The 21,731-nt window shown below is 37.4% G+C and overlaps 1 protein-coding gene across 2 annotated transcripts in view; it reads right to left on the bottom strand.

The window, feature by feature from the left end:
* PDZRN4 (PDZ domain containing ring finger 4) overlaps positions 1–21,731 on the bottom strand; it is a 375,783-nt gene that overhangs the window by 18,919 nt on the left and 335,133 nt on the right. For both annotated transcript variants that reach the window (XM_065886738.1, XM_065886739.1), the window contains one exon: positions 748–846. In XM_065886738.1, the coding sequence (XP_065742810.1) occupies positions 748–846 (99 nt within the window). The remainder of the gene's footprint in view (positions 1–747; positions 847–21,731) is intronic.

Here is a 21,731-nt window from a genome sequence, read left to right on the forward strand (position 1 = left end):
TCATAAAATGATTCTTTTGGGAGTTTCAAAAAATCACCTATAATAATAAATTTTGCTTCACATTTTTTCAAAATTATTAACACTGAGGGTATTTCACATTTACGTACCTCACTTTTTTAAATTGAAGTATAGTTGATTTACAATGTTGTGTTAGCTTCTGGTGTACAACAAAGTGATTCAGTTATACATGTATGTACATATTCTTTTCCATTGTGGCTTATTACAGGATATTGAATACAGTTCCCTGGGTAAGTACCTCACTTCTTGAAAGTGATTATGGGGCTGAATAAAACAAACCAATGGATGAACTTCTTGGATATGATATTTAACTTTATCAATTCTGTCAGCAGAGTAAAATATCTGATTATTGTGGATATTAGATTTAAAAGTCAATGCTATTGTTAACAGGACAGTTAAAAGACACAGCGGGAACAGAAGGACAAACGTTTGCTGATCAGAAACTTTGCTCAGCTTCCTGTGTACTTAAGGGACTTTACTCAGGTTTAGACAATGTTACAATTTTTGCACTTCTCCTTACTGGGATTCTGTGGTGAAAGCATCCACATTAAATAGGCTGATAATAATTCCACTACTTGGGCAACTTAATTTTCTTTCCTAATTGAAAGTGACAACTACTGGCACATTGCCAATTCTTCCCATTCCAGCCTCCCAAGGATTTTCTCATCGTGAGTCATTTCACTGCTCGCTGTCTGCCTCCCCTAACCTCTCCTCCATGGCATTTCTCACCTCGCTGACATAAATGCCGGTGTCTTCTTCATCATCCGTTCGGTAACAGACTGTCAGGCCCAGCTTTTCTTGACTGTTAACACGACACAACTCGACCTCCTGAGAGAAAAACACACACAGAACGACATTTATCTCAGAGAGAAATCAAATCCCGCAGCAGGATGGAGAACTCACTGATATTCTCTAGGTCATCCTGGGAAGTCTTCATAATTATTGCCCAACACCTGAAATTAACCCATGTTACCAGAATCCTCACAATTTACTCTCAACATGTAAAAAAGTGTTTTAACTTTTCATTGTAAAGTTGGAGATGTGCAGTTTTTTTGTATTAAATCATAAAACTTTACAAAACCACAAATGAAGTTTAAATAAAATATGTATAAATCAAAAATGTGAAATCAAGAAAATATTTGAGAATGTTAAAGTAGGTAGCAAAATGTTTATGAAACTACTGAGAGTACTGTGTTTTTATTTGTATTTTAATAAAACAAAATTAAGTTCAAATAAAAAAAGACTAAACTGTACATCAATTCTTCTTTTGAGTTCTATAAAACATTATAATAAGCAAGAGTTCTGTGTAGCTCAGGCCAAGGTTTTCTGTTATCTTGTAGCAGCTCTCACCCTTGGAAAGAAATGGGTTCATCCAGGCTGTAGGGAGAGACATCAACAGTCATATGGGCAGAGGCAATGATTCAAAAATGTAGCAGTAAATGAACAAGAGAACACATTTACTGCAACACATGGCTAAGGGGCTTGAAATGTCAGTCCTTAGGTAATGTATATTGAATCTATTTCTTGATTTATATTCAGTAAAATGATAGTAAATTTCAGTGTATTTCATTTTTATATAATAAAATAGACTTGTACTACTCTCAGAAGCAGATGACTTTTAGAATAAATTGCATAATTCCAAGCACTGAAACACAAATTGGTGCTCTCATCATGGAGAACGTGTTCCTATTGGATGGAGCTTATAAGGTCCTTTAGTAAAGAATCAGATGAGGAAGAGCAGAATAAATTTAAATTGGAAATGAAATCTAGACCATCTTTCTAAAACTCAGGCTTTGTGGGAGTTATTTGTCTGTCTTGCTTAACGCTCTCTCTCTAATGCCTGGAACAGGGGACTGTTCAGTGTGGGGACTCAGTTGATGCTGGTTGAAGGGTGATGGCTTTTATTTCAAAATATATCCTAGTGTTTATAACTTTTTGTAAAACAATAATTAAATAATATTTCCTCTTTAACTGGAGGTAGATTTCGTGTGTGTGTGTGTGCCCACACACGCACGTGTGTATGAATGAAGGGAATAAAGTTTGTTAATAAAGTATCCGTTTAACTGTATATGATCTGAAATAGTTACCAGGACTAAAAGAGAAACTCACTTAATTTCAAACTAGAGGATATTTTCCCGTACACTATGCTACATTTGAAGAAGTATCTTCCCTTTTAACTTTGTGTTTCAGTGAAGGTCTTGTCATTGGAAAATAACCATTTATTTTGGCGACGTACTATAAACCAAAGGTAAATCCTTAACAAGGATAGACTGTCATAAGCTCCAGTGACCAATAATTTCACAGCTAATAGCAAATAAAAGAAAATTTAAATCTTCTATCCTGAGACATGTACTGCAAATTGGTGAAGTACATGAAACCATGAAGAATGCTGACTTTCCACCTGGTAGACAAAGATACTCTAAATTACACTACAGAGCTTAAAAAGGGCATAGTGTATGTTGAACAAGAAGAAAAAAAGTCTTTTCACCTAGAGGAAGAATAGCAAACAGTGACATGTTTTGGCACCAGAAGCAAAAAGTATACACCAATCAAGGGCATTTTCAAAATTGGCAACAATTAATGCCTCTAGAGGGAAAGAATACTTGACTAAAACTGTAGCATTAGGAAGGAATTATAGCAACAAAAGAGCTTCGATTACAGCAATGAAGTATAGAGTTAAGGGGTAAAGAAGCTTGTGATTCCTAAGAGGCCTACAAGGAAACCTAAACATCCCATACAAAATTGAAAGTGAGACCTTTAAATTAAAGCAAATGAGCTGTATTCGGAGCTGAAATCCATTGACTTTCGATGTCCTTCCAATAGCACCGGAGAAAACACCCCATCCTGTGGGAAGTTGTTTCCAGAGGGAAGCATTCCTTTCGTGAGTGTTTTCTCTACACTCTCCATGCTGTACTATGGTTTCGTGTTTGTTTAGAAGATGCATATCTAAATATTTTGTGGTAAAACGGAACCAATCTATTAAAATAAAAAGGGTAGAACCACCCATACAACACCAATATCACCAAGAATCACGGGGAAACAGAAATCTGAGATCTTGAGGTCAAAATAACTCTTCAATCTTGTCATCTTATTGAACCTAAGCAAAACTGTGAAGCCGGTCTCAAAGTTACCCACAGCATCTTTGTTTTCAACATCACCCCCTCCCCCTTTTAAGATATTGGGCATCCTCCTACTATTTCTTTTGCTTCCTGGAGTTCCTAAGGCTGCCTACCTAGGAAGCCATTGGGATTTCAGGCTTGCCATCCTAATTATCTCCTAGAAAAACCTGGTATTTGGTGTAGTCTTCCATTCTCTCACAAGTAGCTCTTGAGATATAAAGATAATTGATAAATAAATGTTTCTTAAAGGGATCATCATTAGTAATTATTTAAAATGTGGCCCCATCCAGGGTTTGGTTCACACCAATAAAGATTGAAAATACAATTTTTATTACAAGCCTTAATTCAAAGGACTGAACTTATGGAAGTAAGATCCAGGCTCCAGAGGAGGCCCAAGTGAGATTTCTCGGATCCCACAAACCACCGAGCACCAGCCCCAAGTGCGGACTTGCAATTCTTTCTTTGGTTGGGAATGTTTCAGATACTACAGATTTCATATTGGTACACAAAAGCATACATTTTAGAATCAAAGTTTTTTTAATTCTATGACAAAATAACTTATAAGCAGCTACCTGTTGACAATTTTGTTTGTATGAGGTAAAGGAGGCTTTGTAAAGGCTACTTATCTGAAAAGAATCCTCTAGCCCAGGTTTAACTTAGTATTCCCTTCACACAAGTGCACACAAGCCTCTGACTTCTGAAGAAATAACCTTCTGGTAATAGAGAATGTTTTCCCTAACAACTCTCATACCTTTCCCTCTGTCACGAGGAAGCTGTTTGATGAAAAACATAAAAGTGAAATGCTACCTCTGTACATTTTCTCTGTGGAGACAATTCTTGGGTATCTACAAATCAAAGGCAAGCCCGCATGGATGGCACTGCTAACCATCCATAAGTCATTTGTGACTGCAGTGGAAGAATCACTTCATATACCCAATGAAACCACATTCATTTTGGCTTAATGTGCTTTAAGATGCTATGTTCTGGGAATATGTACAGTCCCTTAGAAAGATCAAATCACAGTATCTAATCCTGTGAGGAACTGATTATTGAGATTGAGGGTAGAGTAGGAGATTAAAGTTAGTAAAGTTTGCTGTGAAATATCCTTCAAATTATAGAAAGAATGGGATTTTACATAAACTGGTTGCACTACAGTGCTGTGAATATTTTATATATTTTTTATGATTGGGTCTAAGGTGGAACAAGGAAACTAAAAAGAAAAAAAGACACACTTTTGCTTTTTAGATGGAATTCTCTTGCTGGAAGAAGAACTGAGTCTTGAAGCTGCCTGCAATGGTTTTTTAAGCAAATTGTTTCCACTCTCTAAAGAGCTCTTAAGGCCCATGGCATGAGTGAGAAAATTCAGAGGCAATCAGTCTACGCAAATCAGAATGAAAACCAGGGCTAAACAAGATGGTCACTGATATCAACTGACAATCCCGAGAGAGGGGTCTATTGTGTCCATATCTTTCTTTTAATTTTATTTGTTTTTTGGTTTTTATTCATCAGACAACATAGCCATTACTACACAATCTTAGTATTAATCATATATCATTGTCTTAAATTTTGTAATGTTGATTAGTAACTAATGAAATACCATGCTTAGTTGTTCCAACAAAACCTTTATTAAAAATGAATTAAGTAGGAAATATGAAAACTTTAACCTTCACAGCTAAGGGAAGCCTAGATACTCTACTGTGAAAATATTGCTTCAATTCACTCTCTTCTGGATAGTGGAAATCAGGTATAAAACTCAGTAAAAAATAAACGACAAAACTGTAATACCCAAATTGCTATGACTACAACATTTCAGACTCGGACACCCCAACTCCAAACATTCAAAACAAGTTGCTGCAACTAGTAAATAAATTACATTTTATAGAGACATTAGGGTAAAAGCGAAAGCACGTGGTCCTGTCTTTACACTAACACCCCTAACCTCACCTCCTCACTCAACCACTTTCCCTTTTCAATGATATTGTTGTGAAATACAGGCAGTGTTTAATCCTATCCTATTCTTAGCGACTTTCTCTTTCTGAATCCTTTGAGAAATAAAACTGCCACATTTTTCTAGATCCAGGTTGTCTGCTTCTCACTGTGGACTCTGAATTGCCTTAGGAAGTCTTAAATTACCCATTTGAGGTTTGTGGGAATGTCATCAATTTTACAGCCTAACAAAGAAAAAGATGTTAATTTTGTTTATACTTTTAACTGGGGAAGGGAATGGATTCACGAGGCCAGTAATTAAGAGTCCATGTCAGGAATAGAAATGGGAAACTTAAAATCAAGGTGAGTGTGACAAGTGGTTTGTATTTTGTATCGTTACTTCTGCTGTGTCAACTAGAGAATCAGGCCAGCAGCATGGGTACCTGCCCTTTAATGGGCTTTCACTCAGTCCTGCTCTGTCTATACCAAAGAGCAAAGGCAGGGCAGGAAACCAGAAAAACGTGCTGTTTGCATCAGACATGTTTTTTTCTTCCTTCCTATTTTGATATTGTATCTTTTGAGAAAGCTGCACTTGTTTTTAAGTATTAGGATCATGTGGTTTATCTTTGTAAGAATACAGAAATTCCGGGTTTTTCACAGTTGACTCGAGATTTGAACAAAACATAAAATGATCATTTAGTAGCTTATGAATGGCACTGCTAAACATCCACAGTCATCTGTGTCCAGATTTTGTGCTTTATATGTTAGTTGTGGGCGGGTCTACATCAATATAATTCAACATATCATAGCAATGTACAGAAAAGACTACTCACAAAATGTCATTTCCATAGTTGCTTTACTTCTAAAACATCTGCTTTAAGCAGTCCATGCTCTGATCAGCTTCCATTCCCACTCCACCATTTGTGCTCTCTCACTGGACCCTGAACCTGTTGACCCTTCCACTTTTCACTATCAATAATTCCCTCACACCCTCCCCTCTCTCCTTGCCCAGCTTGGAGCTGCAGTTAGTCACGATACTCATAAAAATCCACATCCTTGCTGTTCTCTGCCTTCACCGTATCACCCAGCAAAGGTCAATCACTGCTAAGCCCAACTATTCACTTCCTTGTGTTCCCACCTAAGCAGCTGTATATGGTCCTGGAGGAAAAGGCATAGCCATGCTAACTACGTGGACTGCTTTCACTGTAAACTCATTCCCACAAACCTCAGATGGGCCATCAACACTGCCTGACAATTGCACATGCTTCCCTCGTCAAGCTGCTCCACTTTCCTCAATTTTCCGACACAACCTGCCCACTCTCAGTTGATGACCTCCCCTCAGAACTCATTGGATGCTAAGACATTCTTATTACCTCAACTTTCCGCTCTCCCAGATGAGTATTTCACACCCTTTTTCTCTGCAACTCTGCTAGGGTGCCTTCTCTCTCTTCACTTGTAGCCAATCATTCTATTCCACACTTGGAGAAAAAAGAAGCCATGAAATGGAAACCACTGTATCTTCCCTCCATTCAGCATATTAATCTAAGTTTATCTGTATCCACCCTGTCGGCAATAATTCTGTTACAGTGGAAGAAAGATCACCAATTCTATCAAAGGCCAATGCTTCCACTTGGTAAACCATTCCTTTTTTTTCTTTTCAATTTTTTTTCCTCCTGGAATTATTCCTTCTCTTTCTCCTGCATTATCAGTTTCTCTTTCCCTATGAGATAATTCCCATTGCCAGACACACACACACACACAAAGGAAAAATATCATCCATATGGGATGGGGAGGGAGGAAACCCCACAAAGATGATGGTCAGCTCTAGGTTGAGGGCTACTGGAAGAATCAAATAAAAATGCCTTGGAAGACATAATGGAATTGACTTGGTGCTTACCAAGGCCAAATTTCTGAGCAGAGAACACTGACCGTGCAAAGGCACAGATATAGGGAACAACGTATCATGTTAGAGGAGCCTTAAGTAGTTAATGTGTGTGAAGCTAAGGGTTGAAGATTGGATTGGGTGAGTGAACATGATGAAGAATAAAACTGGAGAAGTGGCAAGATCATAGAAGAACGACTGCACTATACTGAATAATTGGGACTCTGTAAAAAAGTAAAGAAGACTCACCGAAAGGGAAATAACATAGTCTGATTTGCAGTTTGGCAAATGGCTTCAGCAGTAGCATGGTGGGTGAGTTGGAGGGGTTAAGAGATGGAGAGACAAGTTGGGAATGTTACCAGTTCATGCAAGAGAAGGTAGGAGCTTGAATGTAAACCGTGTCATATAAGTCCTTAAACAACGTTACTATTATTTCTATTTTATTGATGAAGAAAATGAGGCGTAGAGATAAGTAACTTGCCCAGAGTCACACAGCAAGTCAGAAGCAGAGCTGCAATTCAAGGCCTAACTAAAGGACTCATCCTGAATTCTCAACAGCTCCTTGCTCTGGTTCCAGTTACAGCTCTTTCTCATTTTTCAGTTTTCAGCTTTAATATCCTGGATAGTATCCCTCTCCATCACTCTTTCTGAAGCAGGGTCTCCAAAATTTTCTACAGAAATTTCACCAGTGCTTAGTAACTTCTTGACAACTATGATTATTTATTCTTTTTTATTAGCAAATTTGTATTTTATTAAGTTGCTTATTTTTATTGTTGGTTTCCTTTACTATTCTTTAAGTGGATATTTTCTGTTATGTTTATTATATCCCACAAGCCTTAGATATGAAAGAAGGAAACTCAGCTCTTGAGGACAGTGCCATGCCATCTTCTTTACATTCCTAATACCAGCAGAATCTGGGGATTTATGAGAAGCCCCCCAGGCATCTGCTGGATGAGTTAACTACTATAGTGAAGTTGGATTTAGGCTATAATTGATTTGGCTATGTTTGTACCTCAGTATAATCATATTAGATTAAGTAGAATAGATTCAGAAAGCTGTTCAAACAATAAATGTGACTGACTCTCTTATAATTTCTGCCAACAAGATAATTAATCACAGTGAACTAGAAAAATCAAGCAAAATTAACTATAAAATACTCATTCTAAGAATTCTTCTAGCACGTTTAGTTTTTATTCACTTTATTCACCTGACACTTTCTTAGCACCTGCTATGTGCCAAGGCCCTCATTTAGCACTGGAAACTTTTAGGTACCAACCGTTGTGATAAATGTTTTGGGAATACTGTCACATTTAGTTTTATAAAAATATGACAGACTAATATAGTGTATCACAGTTATTTGCGGTCTAACCAGCGTTCATTCTCTCTCTTTTTGAAAGCATGACCCTAAATTTCTTGCGCAGAATCACACCTTCTTCTTTCCTTGTCTATATGTCTGTTCAACACTGATTTCAGCTTTAGGGGCAGTCATGTGACCTAGATATCAGCCAATGAGTGTATTTTATTTCCTTAGCTGTAGTGATCATTTCAAGGATGGATATTTGATATGGTTCAAGCCCATAAATATCAGGCCTGAGAGTTTTGTTGAAACTATTGGGAAAAGAACACTTGCCTTCCCTGTTGTACTTGAACCTGCAAGACTATAGGAGCAGCTCAAATCTTCATCTTCTCACAATATATAGAGCCTGGGGGTAAATGCAACAAAGAGGAGATAAAAGCCAAAAGATGGAGACAGACTAAAATTTAGTGGCATCGTTTGAGCCCCTGCATCAAGTTATACCTGAAATAGTAAACTTCTGGAATTTTCAATTCAGAGAGTCAATACATCTTCCTTTTCTCCATAAGTATTTGTTTTGTGTCTTCTGTTTTTTGGATCAGAGTCCCAAATTTTGGTAGATAGTATAAATTTCATTTTATAGATAAAACAATTCAGGACCAGCATTAAGTAATTTACCTAAAGTTACTTAGCAACTATTTGTCTGAGTCAGAAATTGAATATAGGTTTGTTATTTTTTTCCTTTTACTCCAAAGCTTGTTTTTTCACTCTATACACTCTTCTAGTCCAGTGATGATTTAAGAGCTCATTATTAGACTGAGGCTTAAACACTTAAAGAACTCAGAAAAGTGCAATGGGCTACATGGTAGAAAATAGATGAGTCAAGGGGTGAACCAAAAGAGGGAAAGCTCCAGAGAGAAGCTACTTTCACGCAGTGGGTGAGAAGTTCATTGTAGCTATAGCAAAGGGTTGCTGAGGGGAGTATTAAGAGATGATGCTAGAGAGGTGAGTTAGGACCAAAGTCTAAAAGATCTCATAACCAAAGTCCTGGCAGAAAAGGGAGAGGGAGATCAATATGCAAAATTTGGGGCATTCCAGCTTCTATAAACTACAAAGAGTTATGAAACTAGGACTTCTGAGAGAAAGCAAGGACTTGATTTTCTGGTATTCAACTGAGGCAGAAGCATAAATTTCTTCTATTTTATTTTTAATATTGATTAAATTTTAAGAAAATTAATATAATCATAAGTTACTTCATAGGATTACTTGGAAGGAAAGTTTAGACACAATTTAACTTGTCCTCCAACTTTTATCAATAGAAATGACTTTCCCACATTTACCTGGTAATTTAGTGGCAGAGCTAAGATAGAAGCCAAGTCTCCTGACTTTCATTCAATCGCTCTTTTTTACTGTTATCTCGTTGGTTCTTATATTATTCTTTACGTAATTCTCACCTGGGATGGTCAGTTGGGGTGTGCAGGGAGGAGAGTGTGATAGGAATGGGAAAGTCACTGCAGGAAATGAGAGAAGCTGATGAAAGTGGGTTACCTAGGTGAAATGTGTGGAAGCAGGAACAAGGTTGGCAAGTGATGTTAGCTGTAAGGCAAACTGAATCAGGGTGATGACACAGGACTCAAGGAGAAAAGGGCTTGAGTTGACATCTTATTTTAACTATTCTTTCAACCCTTTGTGTCTATAGCAGACTTAAAAAGAAGAAATAACACACTAAACTTCTATATAAAAGTATTGTCCATTCTCTGAGAGGCTCAAACACCTACTGTCATTCTCATAGTACTGCATTTCACCTGGTCCTGCTGTCTGTATTGTATCTCTACTCCTGCCATTTGTAAGCTCTCTTCTCTTTGAATTACGGAAACTAGCTTTTTCAAAAGAAAATGTTAACAGCATTTCTTTGATATTGGTCATGTGCCTTCTGAAGAGTAAATAGTCGAAAATGACAGGGCGACCCTTTGTGCCATGGTAATCCTTAATTCAGTGATTGTAATTCTTGGTTCCATTCACCGTCATGCTTTTGAGCTTGGCCATGTTTTCCATAAAGGAGATCAGCTAAAGAGATGCCATTTATTATTTGGGGTGCTGTTTTAAAGTAAAAAAAAAAATCATTTTGAAGAGCAGACATTTACTTGAGAAAGAAAAATATCTTTTACTTAAATATAAGACAACCTATAGCTACTCTGGGTGGCAGAGTGAGCATAGTAGAGAAATAAAAGTAAAATCTACACATTCGCAAAATGATCCTCAGGAGCACCTACAAGGGGATTGAGTAAACTAGAACTGAAATAGGTTATAAATATTAACACTGGGTGACAGAGTTATCACTGCTTTATCTAAGAGAAAACAATGCCATTTGGAAGCTAACATTTTGGAATATTGGAAGCCCTGTTAAATATTTGGCACAGAATTTGATATACTGCCTATCCCTTGACAGGTAGGATATATAGATAAGAACAAAGTGGCAAAGAAGGCAGAATGAAGAGCTACAGGGCTGTGGTCTAAGATAAACCCAAGAAGGAATATATTTATGTTTGGTGGCTAGGACTAAAAGACTGCTCCAAAGGGCCCAGAGTTTAGTAGAGATGGTAGATTTACTGTGAACCAAAGTTAAAGAAAGGAAAGAATCTGGGGCATGATAGCAAAAACTACTTTTTTGAACTTGAATGGAGATAGTAATCTAAATTTATCAGATAATATTCCATTTATCATGCTCCATGTTGGGTCAATACGTTGATATGCAATGGAAATTTTTTTGCTAAAAATAGTGCAAACCCACTGTGTTCTTCATAGGTAGGGAAATTAGGTGTAAAACTTACACAGAAACTACAAAGATTTTACATTGTAAAACATTACGTAGAATAAATTTGTGTTCCTGGAAGTGGATCAGAGGAAGAAGTCTTTTATGTTATGATATTGTGTGTGTGTGTGTTATTATATTTTTATACCTAATATTTAAGACCTTGGTTGAAAATATGATCAAATAATGAATTAATTATTTTTCTAACTACAAAAATCCAAAATATCATCTGTCTTACCATGATCATTCAAAAATACGGTATTTTATTCAAGCTTATCATGGTCAGTAAGTAACTTGTTCCACAAGATTCATTATGAAAAGATGTTTGGTGTCCCACAACTCCAGATTAGTACCACAGTGTATAATAATAATAATAAATTTCTTTGTAAATACATAGTGATTAATTGTAGGTAACAGGCTGATCCTGAATTCATTCATTATTTCATATTTGGTTGGTTCTATGTTTTGCTACTGGCCATTATCCAAAGTGTTCAAAGAACTCATCTGAAAGCACAGATTCTAGATTTTTCCTTTTCTATCCCTTCTTTATGGAGCCAGCTCTCCTAGTTATTTTTTAAGGCCAGTCTGTTACGATACATGAAATGCACTGCATCTTTATTGTACTGGCAATAAAATTCTAATAACATGCATTAAAACCAATTAGTAGACCTGAATATCTCCTGATCTAATGAATGAGAAAAGGAGGGCTTACATTTATCTATTTCAGATATTATACATTGAATTCTAGACTGGGAGACGCCCGTGTCTCTGTTGACACAACAGAAATTTGTCAATCCTTTTCAGAACTTCTCTTTATTTGAAAAGCATTTAGGAACTTTTCCAGCATTATGTTATTAAGGAAACATAAAAGGAAGATTAACAAAGCAGAAGAAGAGGGGAAATAAATAAATCTGTTGACAAAATGAACTTTATTTCCATCAACTGGTTATTGGAGCAGGAAATACAGGCTTTTCTAATGAGGCACTGGGCTATGATGGCAAGTTTTCTTCCAAGCCATTTTAGAGTCGGGGCCAGGGAGCTTTTCCTGTGGTCATCATAACAGGAAAAGGTACAAGACTTTTAAACCTGTCAAGATCACATAAAAGTTATAATAATTATTCCCAAATTAATTTTTCCCTGTTCTTTTTCTTGTTTGGTAAAGTAGCAGTTTCATATAATCAAATGTGTTCACATTATTGCCATAGATATTTCTGATCTAACCAAGGAAAACAAATCCTAAAAACATTTCTCTTACAAAAGACAACAAAAGGTTAAAAGTGTGGAAGTTAAAGCTTTGCATTTTATTCAACATTTTTACATTTTCTCCAAAAGCTCAAGATAGTTGGTGAGTTATTTATTTTTCTTAAATCAAGAAGCAATGCGAATAAAGCAACGGACAAAGGATTAATTTCCAAAATATACAAGCAGCTCATGCAGTTCAATATCAAAAAAACAAACAACCCAATCAAAAATAGGCAGAAGACCTAAATAGACATTTCTCCAAAGAAGATATACAGATTGCCAACAAACACATGAAAGGATGCTCAACATCACTAATCATTAGAGAAATGCAAATCAAAACCACAATGAGGTATCACCTCACACCAGTCAGAATGGACATCATCAAAAAATCTACAAACAATAAATGCTGGAGAGGGTGTGGAGCAAAGGAAATCCTTTTGCACTGTTGGTGGGAATGTAAATTGATACAGCCACTATGGAGAACAGTATGGAGGTTCCTTAAAAAACTAAAAATAGGGGGTTTCCCTGGTGGCACAGTGGTTGAGAATCTGCCTGCCAATGCAGGGGACACAGGTTCGAGCCCTGGTCTGGGAAGATCCCACATGTCGTGGAGCAACTAGGCCCATGAGCCACAATTACTGAGCCTGCGCATCTGGAGCCTGTTCTCTGCAACAAGAGAGGCAGCGATAGTGAGAGGCCTGTGCACTGCAATGAAGAGTGGCCCCCGCTTGCCGCAACTAGAGAAAGCCCTCGCACAGAAACTAAGACCCAACACAGCCATAAATAAATTTAAAAAAATTTAAAAAAACAACCTAAAAATAGAACTACCATATGACCCAGCAATCCCACTGCTGGGCATCTACCCTGAGAGAACCATAATTCAAAAAGAGTCATGTACTACAATGTTCATTGCAGCTCTATTTACAATAGCCAGGACATGGAAGCAACCTAAGTGTCCATCGACGGATGAATGGATAAAGAAGATGTGACATATATACACAATGGAATATTACTAATCCATAAAAAGAAACGAAATTGAACTATTTCTTGTGAGGTGGATGGGCCTAGAGTCTGTTATACAGAGTGAACTAAGTCAGAAAGAGAAAAACAAATACCGTATGCTAACACATATATATATGGAATCCAAAAAAAAAAAAAAAAGGTTCTAATGAACCTAGGGGCAGGACAGGAATAAAGACGCAGACATAGAGCATGGACTTGAGGACACGGGGAGGGGGAAATGTAAGCTGGGACAAAGTGAGAGAGTGGTATGAACATATATACACTACCAAATGTAAAATGGATAGCTAGTGGGAAGCAGCTGCATAGCACAGGGAGATCAGCTCGGTGCTTTGTGTCCATCTAGAGGGGTGGGATAGGGAGTGTGGGAGGGAGATGCAAGAGGGAGGGGATATGGTGATATATGTGTAGGTATAGCTGATTCACTTTGTTATACAGCAGAAACTAACACAACATTGTAAAGCAATTATACTGCAATAAAGATGTTAAAAAAATGGAATAAATATAATATTTCACTTTCACATTTTTAACTAAAAACAACTGTAGTTTCTTCAAAAAAGAAGCAATGTTTGCATTTGAAATACAACCATTCTTAGAAGGGAGAAAGTTCATTGGGAGAGGTATGTGCATTTTAAACATTGGAGCAGCTTTCACAAAATGTACATAACATTATTTCCAGGTATAATTTCATGTATACCTATTTTCTAAGTTTGGTCATAGCTCCTTGTCTGTACCTATATGATTCATAATTAACAATGACCTGTAATGTTTATCACATATTATCGTGTGATCTATTTTTTAAAAATGGAAAATAAATAATGGTATGGATTTTTCAGAACTTGTAAAGTTTCATAAGAATGCACATATTCTCACATATATGTATCAATTTTTATTCTAGATGGTATAATTTCCCCAGTGACTAGCATATAGGTGTGTAATTGTATGTTTGTATAACCATGATGCCATTTTGTGGCATTTAAAGTAGTAGTAATTTATTATATTGGATAGACAATTAAATAAATAATGATCAGATTAAATTATTTATTTATTTTACATATTTATTTATTTAAATTATTTTATGGTTATTTGCCCGACTGCTTTATGAACTGCTTTTTCCTTGGGCCTTTGAAGCGTAGACATGTTTCTCTATTTGTTGTTAATGAGATCAGTCTGAATATTTTGACCACTTGAAAATTTCCAACATTGCATTATGTATTCTACAGTTTGATTTGGTAACTACATACAAAAACATGGATCATCAAAATTAACCTGAGGGCTTCCCTGGTGGCGCAGTGGTTGAGAGTCCGCCTGCCGATGCAGGGGACACGGGTTCGTGCCCCGGTCCGGGAGGATCCCACATGCCGTGGAGCGGCTGGGCCCGTGAGCCATGGCCGCTGAGCCTGTGCGTCCGGAGCCTGTGCTCCGCAACGGGAGAGTCCACAACAGTGAGAGGCCCGCGTACCGCAAAAAAAAAAAAAAAAAAAAAAAAAAAAAAAATTAACCTGAAGTATATCAGCATCTGTTCACTACCGCATAATTTATAATAGCAAAGTATCATAAATGTCCTCAACGTCCACAATATGGGACTTCTTAAATAAATAAGGGAATATCTGAACGATCAAATATTAAGACTCTGGAGAACTTTCATAACACGGGAAATGATCATTATAAATACTAAAGCAGGACACAAATTTATATAACATAACCATCTCCCTTTTGTGTGTTTTCTTAGTTTTATATTCAAATAAAAATTCCTGGAAGAAAATATGAGTAGTTAGCTCTAGTTGCTGTTATTATGATCATGATTCCTTTCTTTTTAATATATCCTTGTATTTCCAAGCATATTTTCTGTGAGTATATACTTACCTAGAATCAGAAAAATAAGCATTATTTTAAAAATACAAATATTAATCATTGAAAACAAATGGGTGCTCTGTACATCATGGTAGCTGGCAGATCTCTATTCCTTCCTTTCTACACAATCATCTTATTTACTAGAATATACTAATTAAAAAGCAAGGAAAAAAAAGTAATTTGATCAATTCAGTGAAGTGAGAAGAAACTAAACATAAACATCAAAGAAACACTGTGTGAGGGTTAGAAGCTCAATGGCAGTACTATGGGCATTATCTTCATCTAAAGGAGACACAGACACTAAACCTTGGTTGTTTTTTTTTTTTTTTTTTTGCGGTACGTGGGCCTCTCACTGTTGTGGCCTCTCCTGCTGTGGAGCACAGGATCTTCCCGGACCGGGGCACGAACCCGTGTCCCCTGCATCAGCAGGCAGACTCTCAACCACTGCGCCACCAGGGAAGCCCCTTGGTTGTTTTTTAATGCCCCAAATTTAGCCAAGCTTTTCATTTATGGAGCTCTAGAGCCTGAAGTTCTTTGTGCTCGTAGTAGGGCCAAATCTACATGAACATGTCAGACTTATCGACCCTCCACAATTCTGATCTTCTTTCCCAACTTGCTTAATGACATTACCATTGTGTCAGTCAGCCCCATTTAGGTCTTCACTGTTATCTTTTATTCTCCAACTGTGGCCTTTTACAGATAATGAACATTGCCTATAAAATGATTCCCCTTTCTCCTTTTCTTCCTACTCCCTTTGCTGTTGCTCTGGTTCAGTCTTGTAATTTTTCTTCTCCACCTGTTCAATCCCCTTGAATCATCTGGAAGATTACTGCTTGATTAATCTTATTAATATGTTTTTAACACATTATTTCATGCTCAAAAGCATTAATGGTTCCCATTGATTACTGAATTAAGTCAAAATTTCTCAGACTGACTCTCCAGACTCTCTGTAATCTGATCCCAAACGACATCTGTACAACATCTCTTATTCTTCTGCTTAAAGATCTGATGACCTGGCCAAACTGGAGTAGAAATCATTTCCCAGATCTGTCAGACTTTCTTCCTCCTTACCAAAATGTATGACGCTTCATTTACTATCCCTATTAAAATTTTGCCTATATTTAACATCTAATAAATTATGAACTTCCAAAAGGTGGAGGAAATGTATTCAACTTTGTATCTCAGTGTTGATAGTAGGAACTTGCAAGTAGTAAATGCTTGTGCCTGTTTGCTAAATAAATGAATCCATTTCAAACCACACCTGTATCACAGTCTCTTTATCACCCAGAAGTACTCTTCATCCCCCTGGGTACACAGTGGTCTCTGCATCTCTAATTCAATACAAATCATACTTGGCCTTACATGTCATTATGGAAGACAGGGACATTTCCAGTTTATAGGCATTAGGATTTCCTTGCATCTGGCCATGTCTAGAAGACTAGTATAGATGAACCGCTAGGAACTATTTGTAAGAAGGCTTATGAATCTCCCTGTGAAAAAGGATACAAAGACTCAAAGAATAGGACTCAGAAAGTAAGACTTCTGTGTTTGACAGTTATGTTGTGCTAGGTACTTTGAAGAGCCTTCCTGCTGAAAACAACTAATGAGGCTGACCTACTTCTTTTATTTATTTTTAAAGTATTACTAGGATGACACAATAACAGTAAATACTCAGAGTACAAAACAAATGAGTGAAGGTGAGAATTTGGAAAAGAATAATCAGGAATCAGATTTTATCCTTGAGAGTATTTACTGATTTAAGTGAAGCTAGGCCTCAATGTCCACAGTTTCACAGAGCACAAAGAATAGGAGACAATGTCCAGAGCCTATTCAAGATAAAGAGTCTAACAGGAGACCACAGGAAGGAAGCTGGGAGGCCCAAGAGCTATTGACTTAGTGTTATGGTGAAAAAGAAATACAACACCTCTCTCCCAGGGCATTGCAAAGAGAACTGTCTATCGTGAATTTTGGTCTTGAATGAAAGGGAGAAAAGTCTCACCTGAGAATAAGCAATAACAAGCTGGCCCCTACGCAAACTTCATGGATGTTTGCACCTCCAGTTCAGACTACCTGGAGGGGTAACGATGGTATCTACAACAGTTCAAGCTGATAATTAAGTTTAAAGTAGTCCTGGGAGGGTGATATTCCCAGGAGCCCAGCAGAAACAAACTCATGCTTTCTGGCTGGAGAAACCCAGGCCTCAAAGTGTGCAAGGGACAAAGTTGGAATGAAAATGTGCTTAGAGTCAAATTTCACAAAGTACATAAAGAAACAGTGCACCATGAGTGAAATCCAGCAGGAGAAAAAAAAAATTAAATAGGAATCATAACTGGAAAGACATTGCGAACATATACAGAGAGATTTAACATAATGAAAGAAATAGGAGCAAGGATGGTAAATATGAGTAATGAGTATAAAAATAACCAATAAAAAAGAATAAGAACGGGGCTTCCCTGGTGGCGCAGTGGTTGAGAGTCCGCCTGCCGATGCAGGGGACACAGGTTAGTGCCCCGGTCCGGGAAGATCCCACATGCCGCGGAGCGGCCGGGCCCATGAGCCATGGTCGCTGAGCCTGCGCGTCTGGAGCCTGTGCTCCACAACGGGAGAGGCCGCAACAGTGAGAGGCCCGCATACCACAAAACACAAAAACAAAAACAAACAAACAAAAAAAGAATAAGAACTTATAGAAATGAAAATTATAATAATTGGAGTTAAAATTTAAAGGATGTGTTTAAGAGCAGATTAGACAGACCTGAGGGATCGCTCAACTAGAAATTAGTGAACTAGAAGATAGATTTGACAAAATTATCTAGAATGCACACAAACAGACAAGGAAATGAAAAGTAGGAAACAGGAGTTAAGAAATATGGAGATAAAGGCTGAAAATACTCCAGAACTGATGAAAACCACTAATCCACTGAAATCAGGAATCAGTACCTTTATTGTGTACCATACCTGTATCTGTATTGTGTATCAGTAAAGATACAGTGGAATGGTACTTTTGTTGTGCTGAGATAAAACATCTGCTGACCTAGAGTTCTATACTTGGGAAAATGTTTTTTACGAGAGTAAAATAAAGATATTTTCAGATAAACAAAAAAACCAAACTATTTTGCCAGTAGCAGACTCTCACTAAAGAAAGCTAAAAGCTGTATGTTAAGTTCAGAAGGAAAACTCAGATGGAAGGTCTTAAGTGCAAATAGAAATGAAGAATAAAGAAAATCTAAAGAAATATGAAGTATATATAACAACTCATACTATATAATGGCTTAATGGGTTAAAAGAAGGCCAGGAAAAATTAAAATGCTTATAAAGGTATCATATAAGTCAGGAAGGGTGTGGTTTGCTTAAGTGTTCTTGAGTCTCTATACAGTATTCCTGTTAAGGATGAGGGTAAAGATATTGTTAATTACAAAAAAAAAAAATCAATACACTAAGTTTTATAAGATAAGCACTAAAACAACAGAAATAGTTCATATTACCATATTGTAATCCAGCACAGGGGAAAAATTGGAATGAGAAAGACAATCAATTTACATTAAAGACAAGAAAGGATAGAAAAAGAAACAGAAAAGTGAAAACACAGCACAAGAAAATATAATTATGCCCAAATTTATAAATAATTATGAGTGTAAACAGACAAAATCATGTAGTTAAAAGACAAAAAAATGACAAAATATAAATGCAAACAGACCACCACTTCTGCTAGCACAAAAGAACAACATTCCAGCTCTATAAAAAGTGTACAAGAAAGGCTCGCAACAAGACATTGTCAAAAAGGCAGGCAAAACATAACAATTCAGAAAAGGTGAAAGTGAAAGTTGGCAAAAGTTATGCCACAAAATACTAAGACTAAACTGGTGTAGCTATGTTATTAGTATAGTAGAATGTATTGTAGAACAAAGATAATCGCAAAAAATGTCACTACATTTTTTTAAAATGACCTAAAATTGTAGAAAACAAAAATGACAGAATTAGAGATATAATTTGACAGATCTATCACTGTAATGGCAATTGATAGGTAAATCAGCCAATGTAATTTTAAGGATAAAGAAGATTCGAACAGTATGATTAACAAGCTTGATCTAATGTATAGCTATAGAATATAATTCCCAATAAATGCAGAATATATATTATTTTCAGGCATGAATTGACCTTTTATGAAAAGGTTCACTTTAGCATAATAATAATAAACACATTAAATTCAATTTGTGCTAAGCAGTGTTTTAACCACATTAGAATACATTTTATTTTATTTATTTATTTATTTATTTTTGGCTGTGTTGGGTCCCCGTTCCTGCGCGAGGGCCCTCTCCAGTTGCGGCAAGCGGGGGCCACCCTTTACCATGGTGCGCGGGCCTCTCACCATCGTGGCCTCTCCCGTTGCGGAGCACAGGCTCCAGACGCGCAGGCTCAGCAATTGTGGCTCACAGACCCCGTTGCTCTGCGGCACGTGGGATCCTCCCAGACCAGGGCCCGAACCCGTGTCCCCCACATCGGCAGGCAGACTCTCAACCACCACACCACCAGCAAGCCCTAGAATACATTTAATCCTCACAGTCCTAAGGGTTTGGTATATAAATATCCCCATTTTATATATGAGAAAACTGAGACACAAAGATGTTAAGTGATTTTCTCAAGGTAACAACTAGAAAATGGAAGAGCTGGGGTTATAGTCTGTCCTCTTATCTGCCATGCACCCAGGAGCACTGCCAGGCTGTTGGCAGGAGTTAGAATTGTCTCAATTCTGAGCTCTCCTTCGTTCAGGACAGTGGGTACTTCTGAGGGAGAAAGTACAGAGACAGGATTGGGAGGGGGCATGCAATATCATGGTAATGTTCTTTTTCTAGAACTGAGTACTGAGCAGACAGTTATTTATTGCATCTCCGTTTGAAGGAAAGTTGACACTGTAGCATAGTATTACTCAGACTATTTTTAGAACTGACATTACAATTTTATGCCATTGTCCTAAAAGTGCAATGAGAACAAGTGAAAATGAAAGGTAGATTTTAGCTCTTTGTAACACCAAAAGCATAAAGATAGGCACTGGTTACTTTTTCTCCTGGAGGTAACTCTTGGAAAACGGCATGGCAGGTACACAGTGATACAACAATCTGCCTGGGCCAGTAAGAAATGGAGAGAGGGAGAGAGACCAGGCCCCAGAATGTCAGGTCCAGCAGGGGATACGATCATCATAGTTGAAGTCAGAAAGAAGCAAAATGCCAGATTTTATGGGATAGCAACTTGGCAGTTTGAGAGTACATATGTGCCATACCATGAGGATTCCCAGAAGCTTCTGGAAGGATTTTGACAGGTGATTTGAAGAACCCAAAAAACTAGAGGAGAGGGTATAGCCAGAAAAATACTGTTTTATTACTGCCTGTGCTTTTTTCTAAACACAGGCATTTTCTAAGGAAAGTGGGTAACTCTTATCTATGCACTTAAAATGAATAATAGATATTGATTTGCTGAAGGCAGAGGTTGTATATATTTTTATCATAATAATATTTTACATGATATAAAAAAATCATGAATGAATGCAAAAATCCATCAGAACTCCTAATAAAGCAACTTTTTTTTTTTTTTTTTTTTTTTTTGCTGTACGTGGGCCTCTCTGCGGAGCACAGGCTCCGGACGTGCAGGCCCAGCGGCCATGGCTCACGGGCCCAGCCACTCCGCGGCATGCGGGATCCTCCCAGACTGGGACACGAACCCGTGTCCCCTGCATCAGCAGGCGGACTGTCAACCACTGCGCCACCAGGGAAGCCCAAAGCAACTTTTAAGTATATCTGATACTAGATATTAGGGATATCATTTTTAAAAACAAAAGAAGGCACATGATATTTTTGCAGAAAAAAGTGCCATTCTATTAGTCTCCTAATACCATTAGGTGTATCCAAATTTAACTCAATAGCTAATTTAGGACAAGTATGTGGGTTTGGGATGGGGCCTGTGCAAGCAAGTCCATGAATCTATAAAGGGAACAAGAAATGTGTAATAGAAAGAGATAGTAATTTATGTACAGATGGAAATCCAGATACACACACACACACACACACAAACATATCCCTCTGGAATATATACCAGCCCTAAAAGGCTCTGTCCTTTCCAGCTTGGCTATGCCAGTGGCATCCAGCACCCAAGGTGGTCGCGCCTTCTGAATGCTCCTGGCTAAAATGCAGAAATCCTGCAAATTACTTCTATAATGGGGAAAAACTGGATGAAACTCAACATAGGAAAAGCCAATTTAAGTACTATAAAATGTTTTCTAATAATGGAGTCTGTTAGGCTTTGGGGTAATCTCAGCAGGAGACATGAAGGCTGTATCATAGGAAGGACTTAAAAATATCAAGGAAAAATTTGATTTCAACTGTTTCAATTGGGCAAACTTCTGCAGCAGAGGAAAGGCAGTACCTTTAGAATATTACCAGGGTTACAACTATTGTTGAAAACTTATGTGTGACAGAGAAAACCTTGCAATTCACTGCTGTGTACAGGAAGGTCAAAGGCATTGTCGTTTCAAAAAATCATTACTTGCTTTCTAGGGAAAAAATCAGTTTAATC

The sequence above is a fragment of the Phocoena phocoena genome, chromosome 11 (assembly GCF_963924675.1).
Source record: "Phocoena phocoena chromosome 11, mPhoPho1.1, whole genome shotgun sequence".
NCBI classification, from domain to species: Eukaryota; Metazoa; Chordata; class Mammalia; order Artiodactyla; family Phocoenidae; genus Phocoena; species Phocoena phocoena.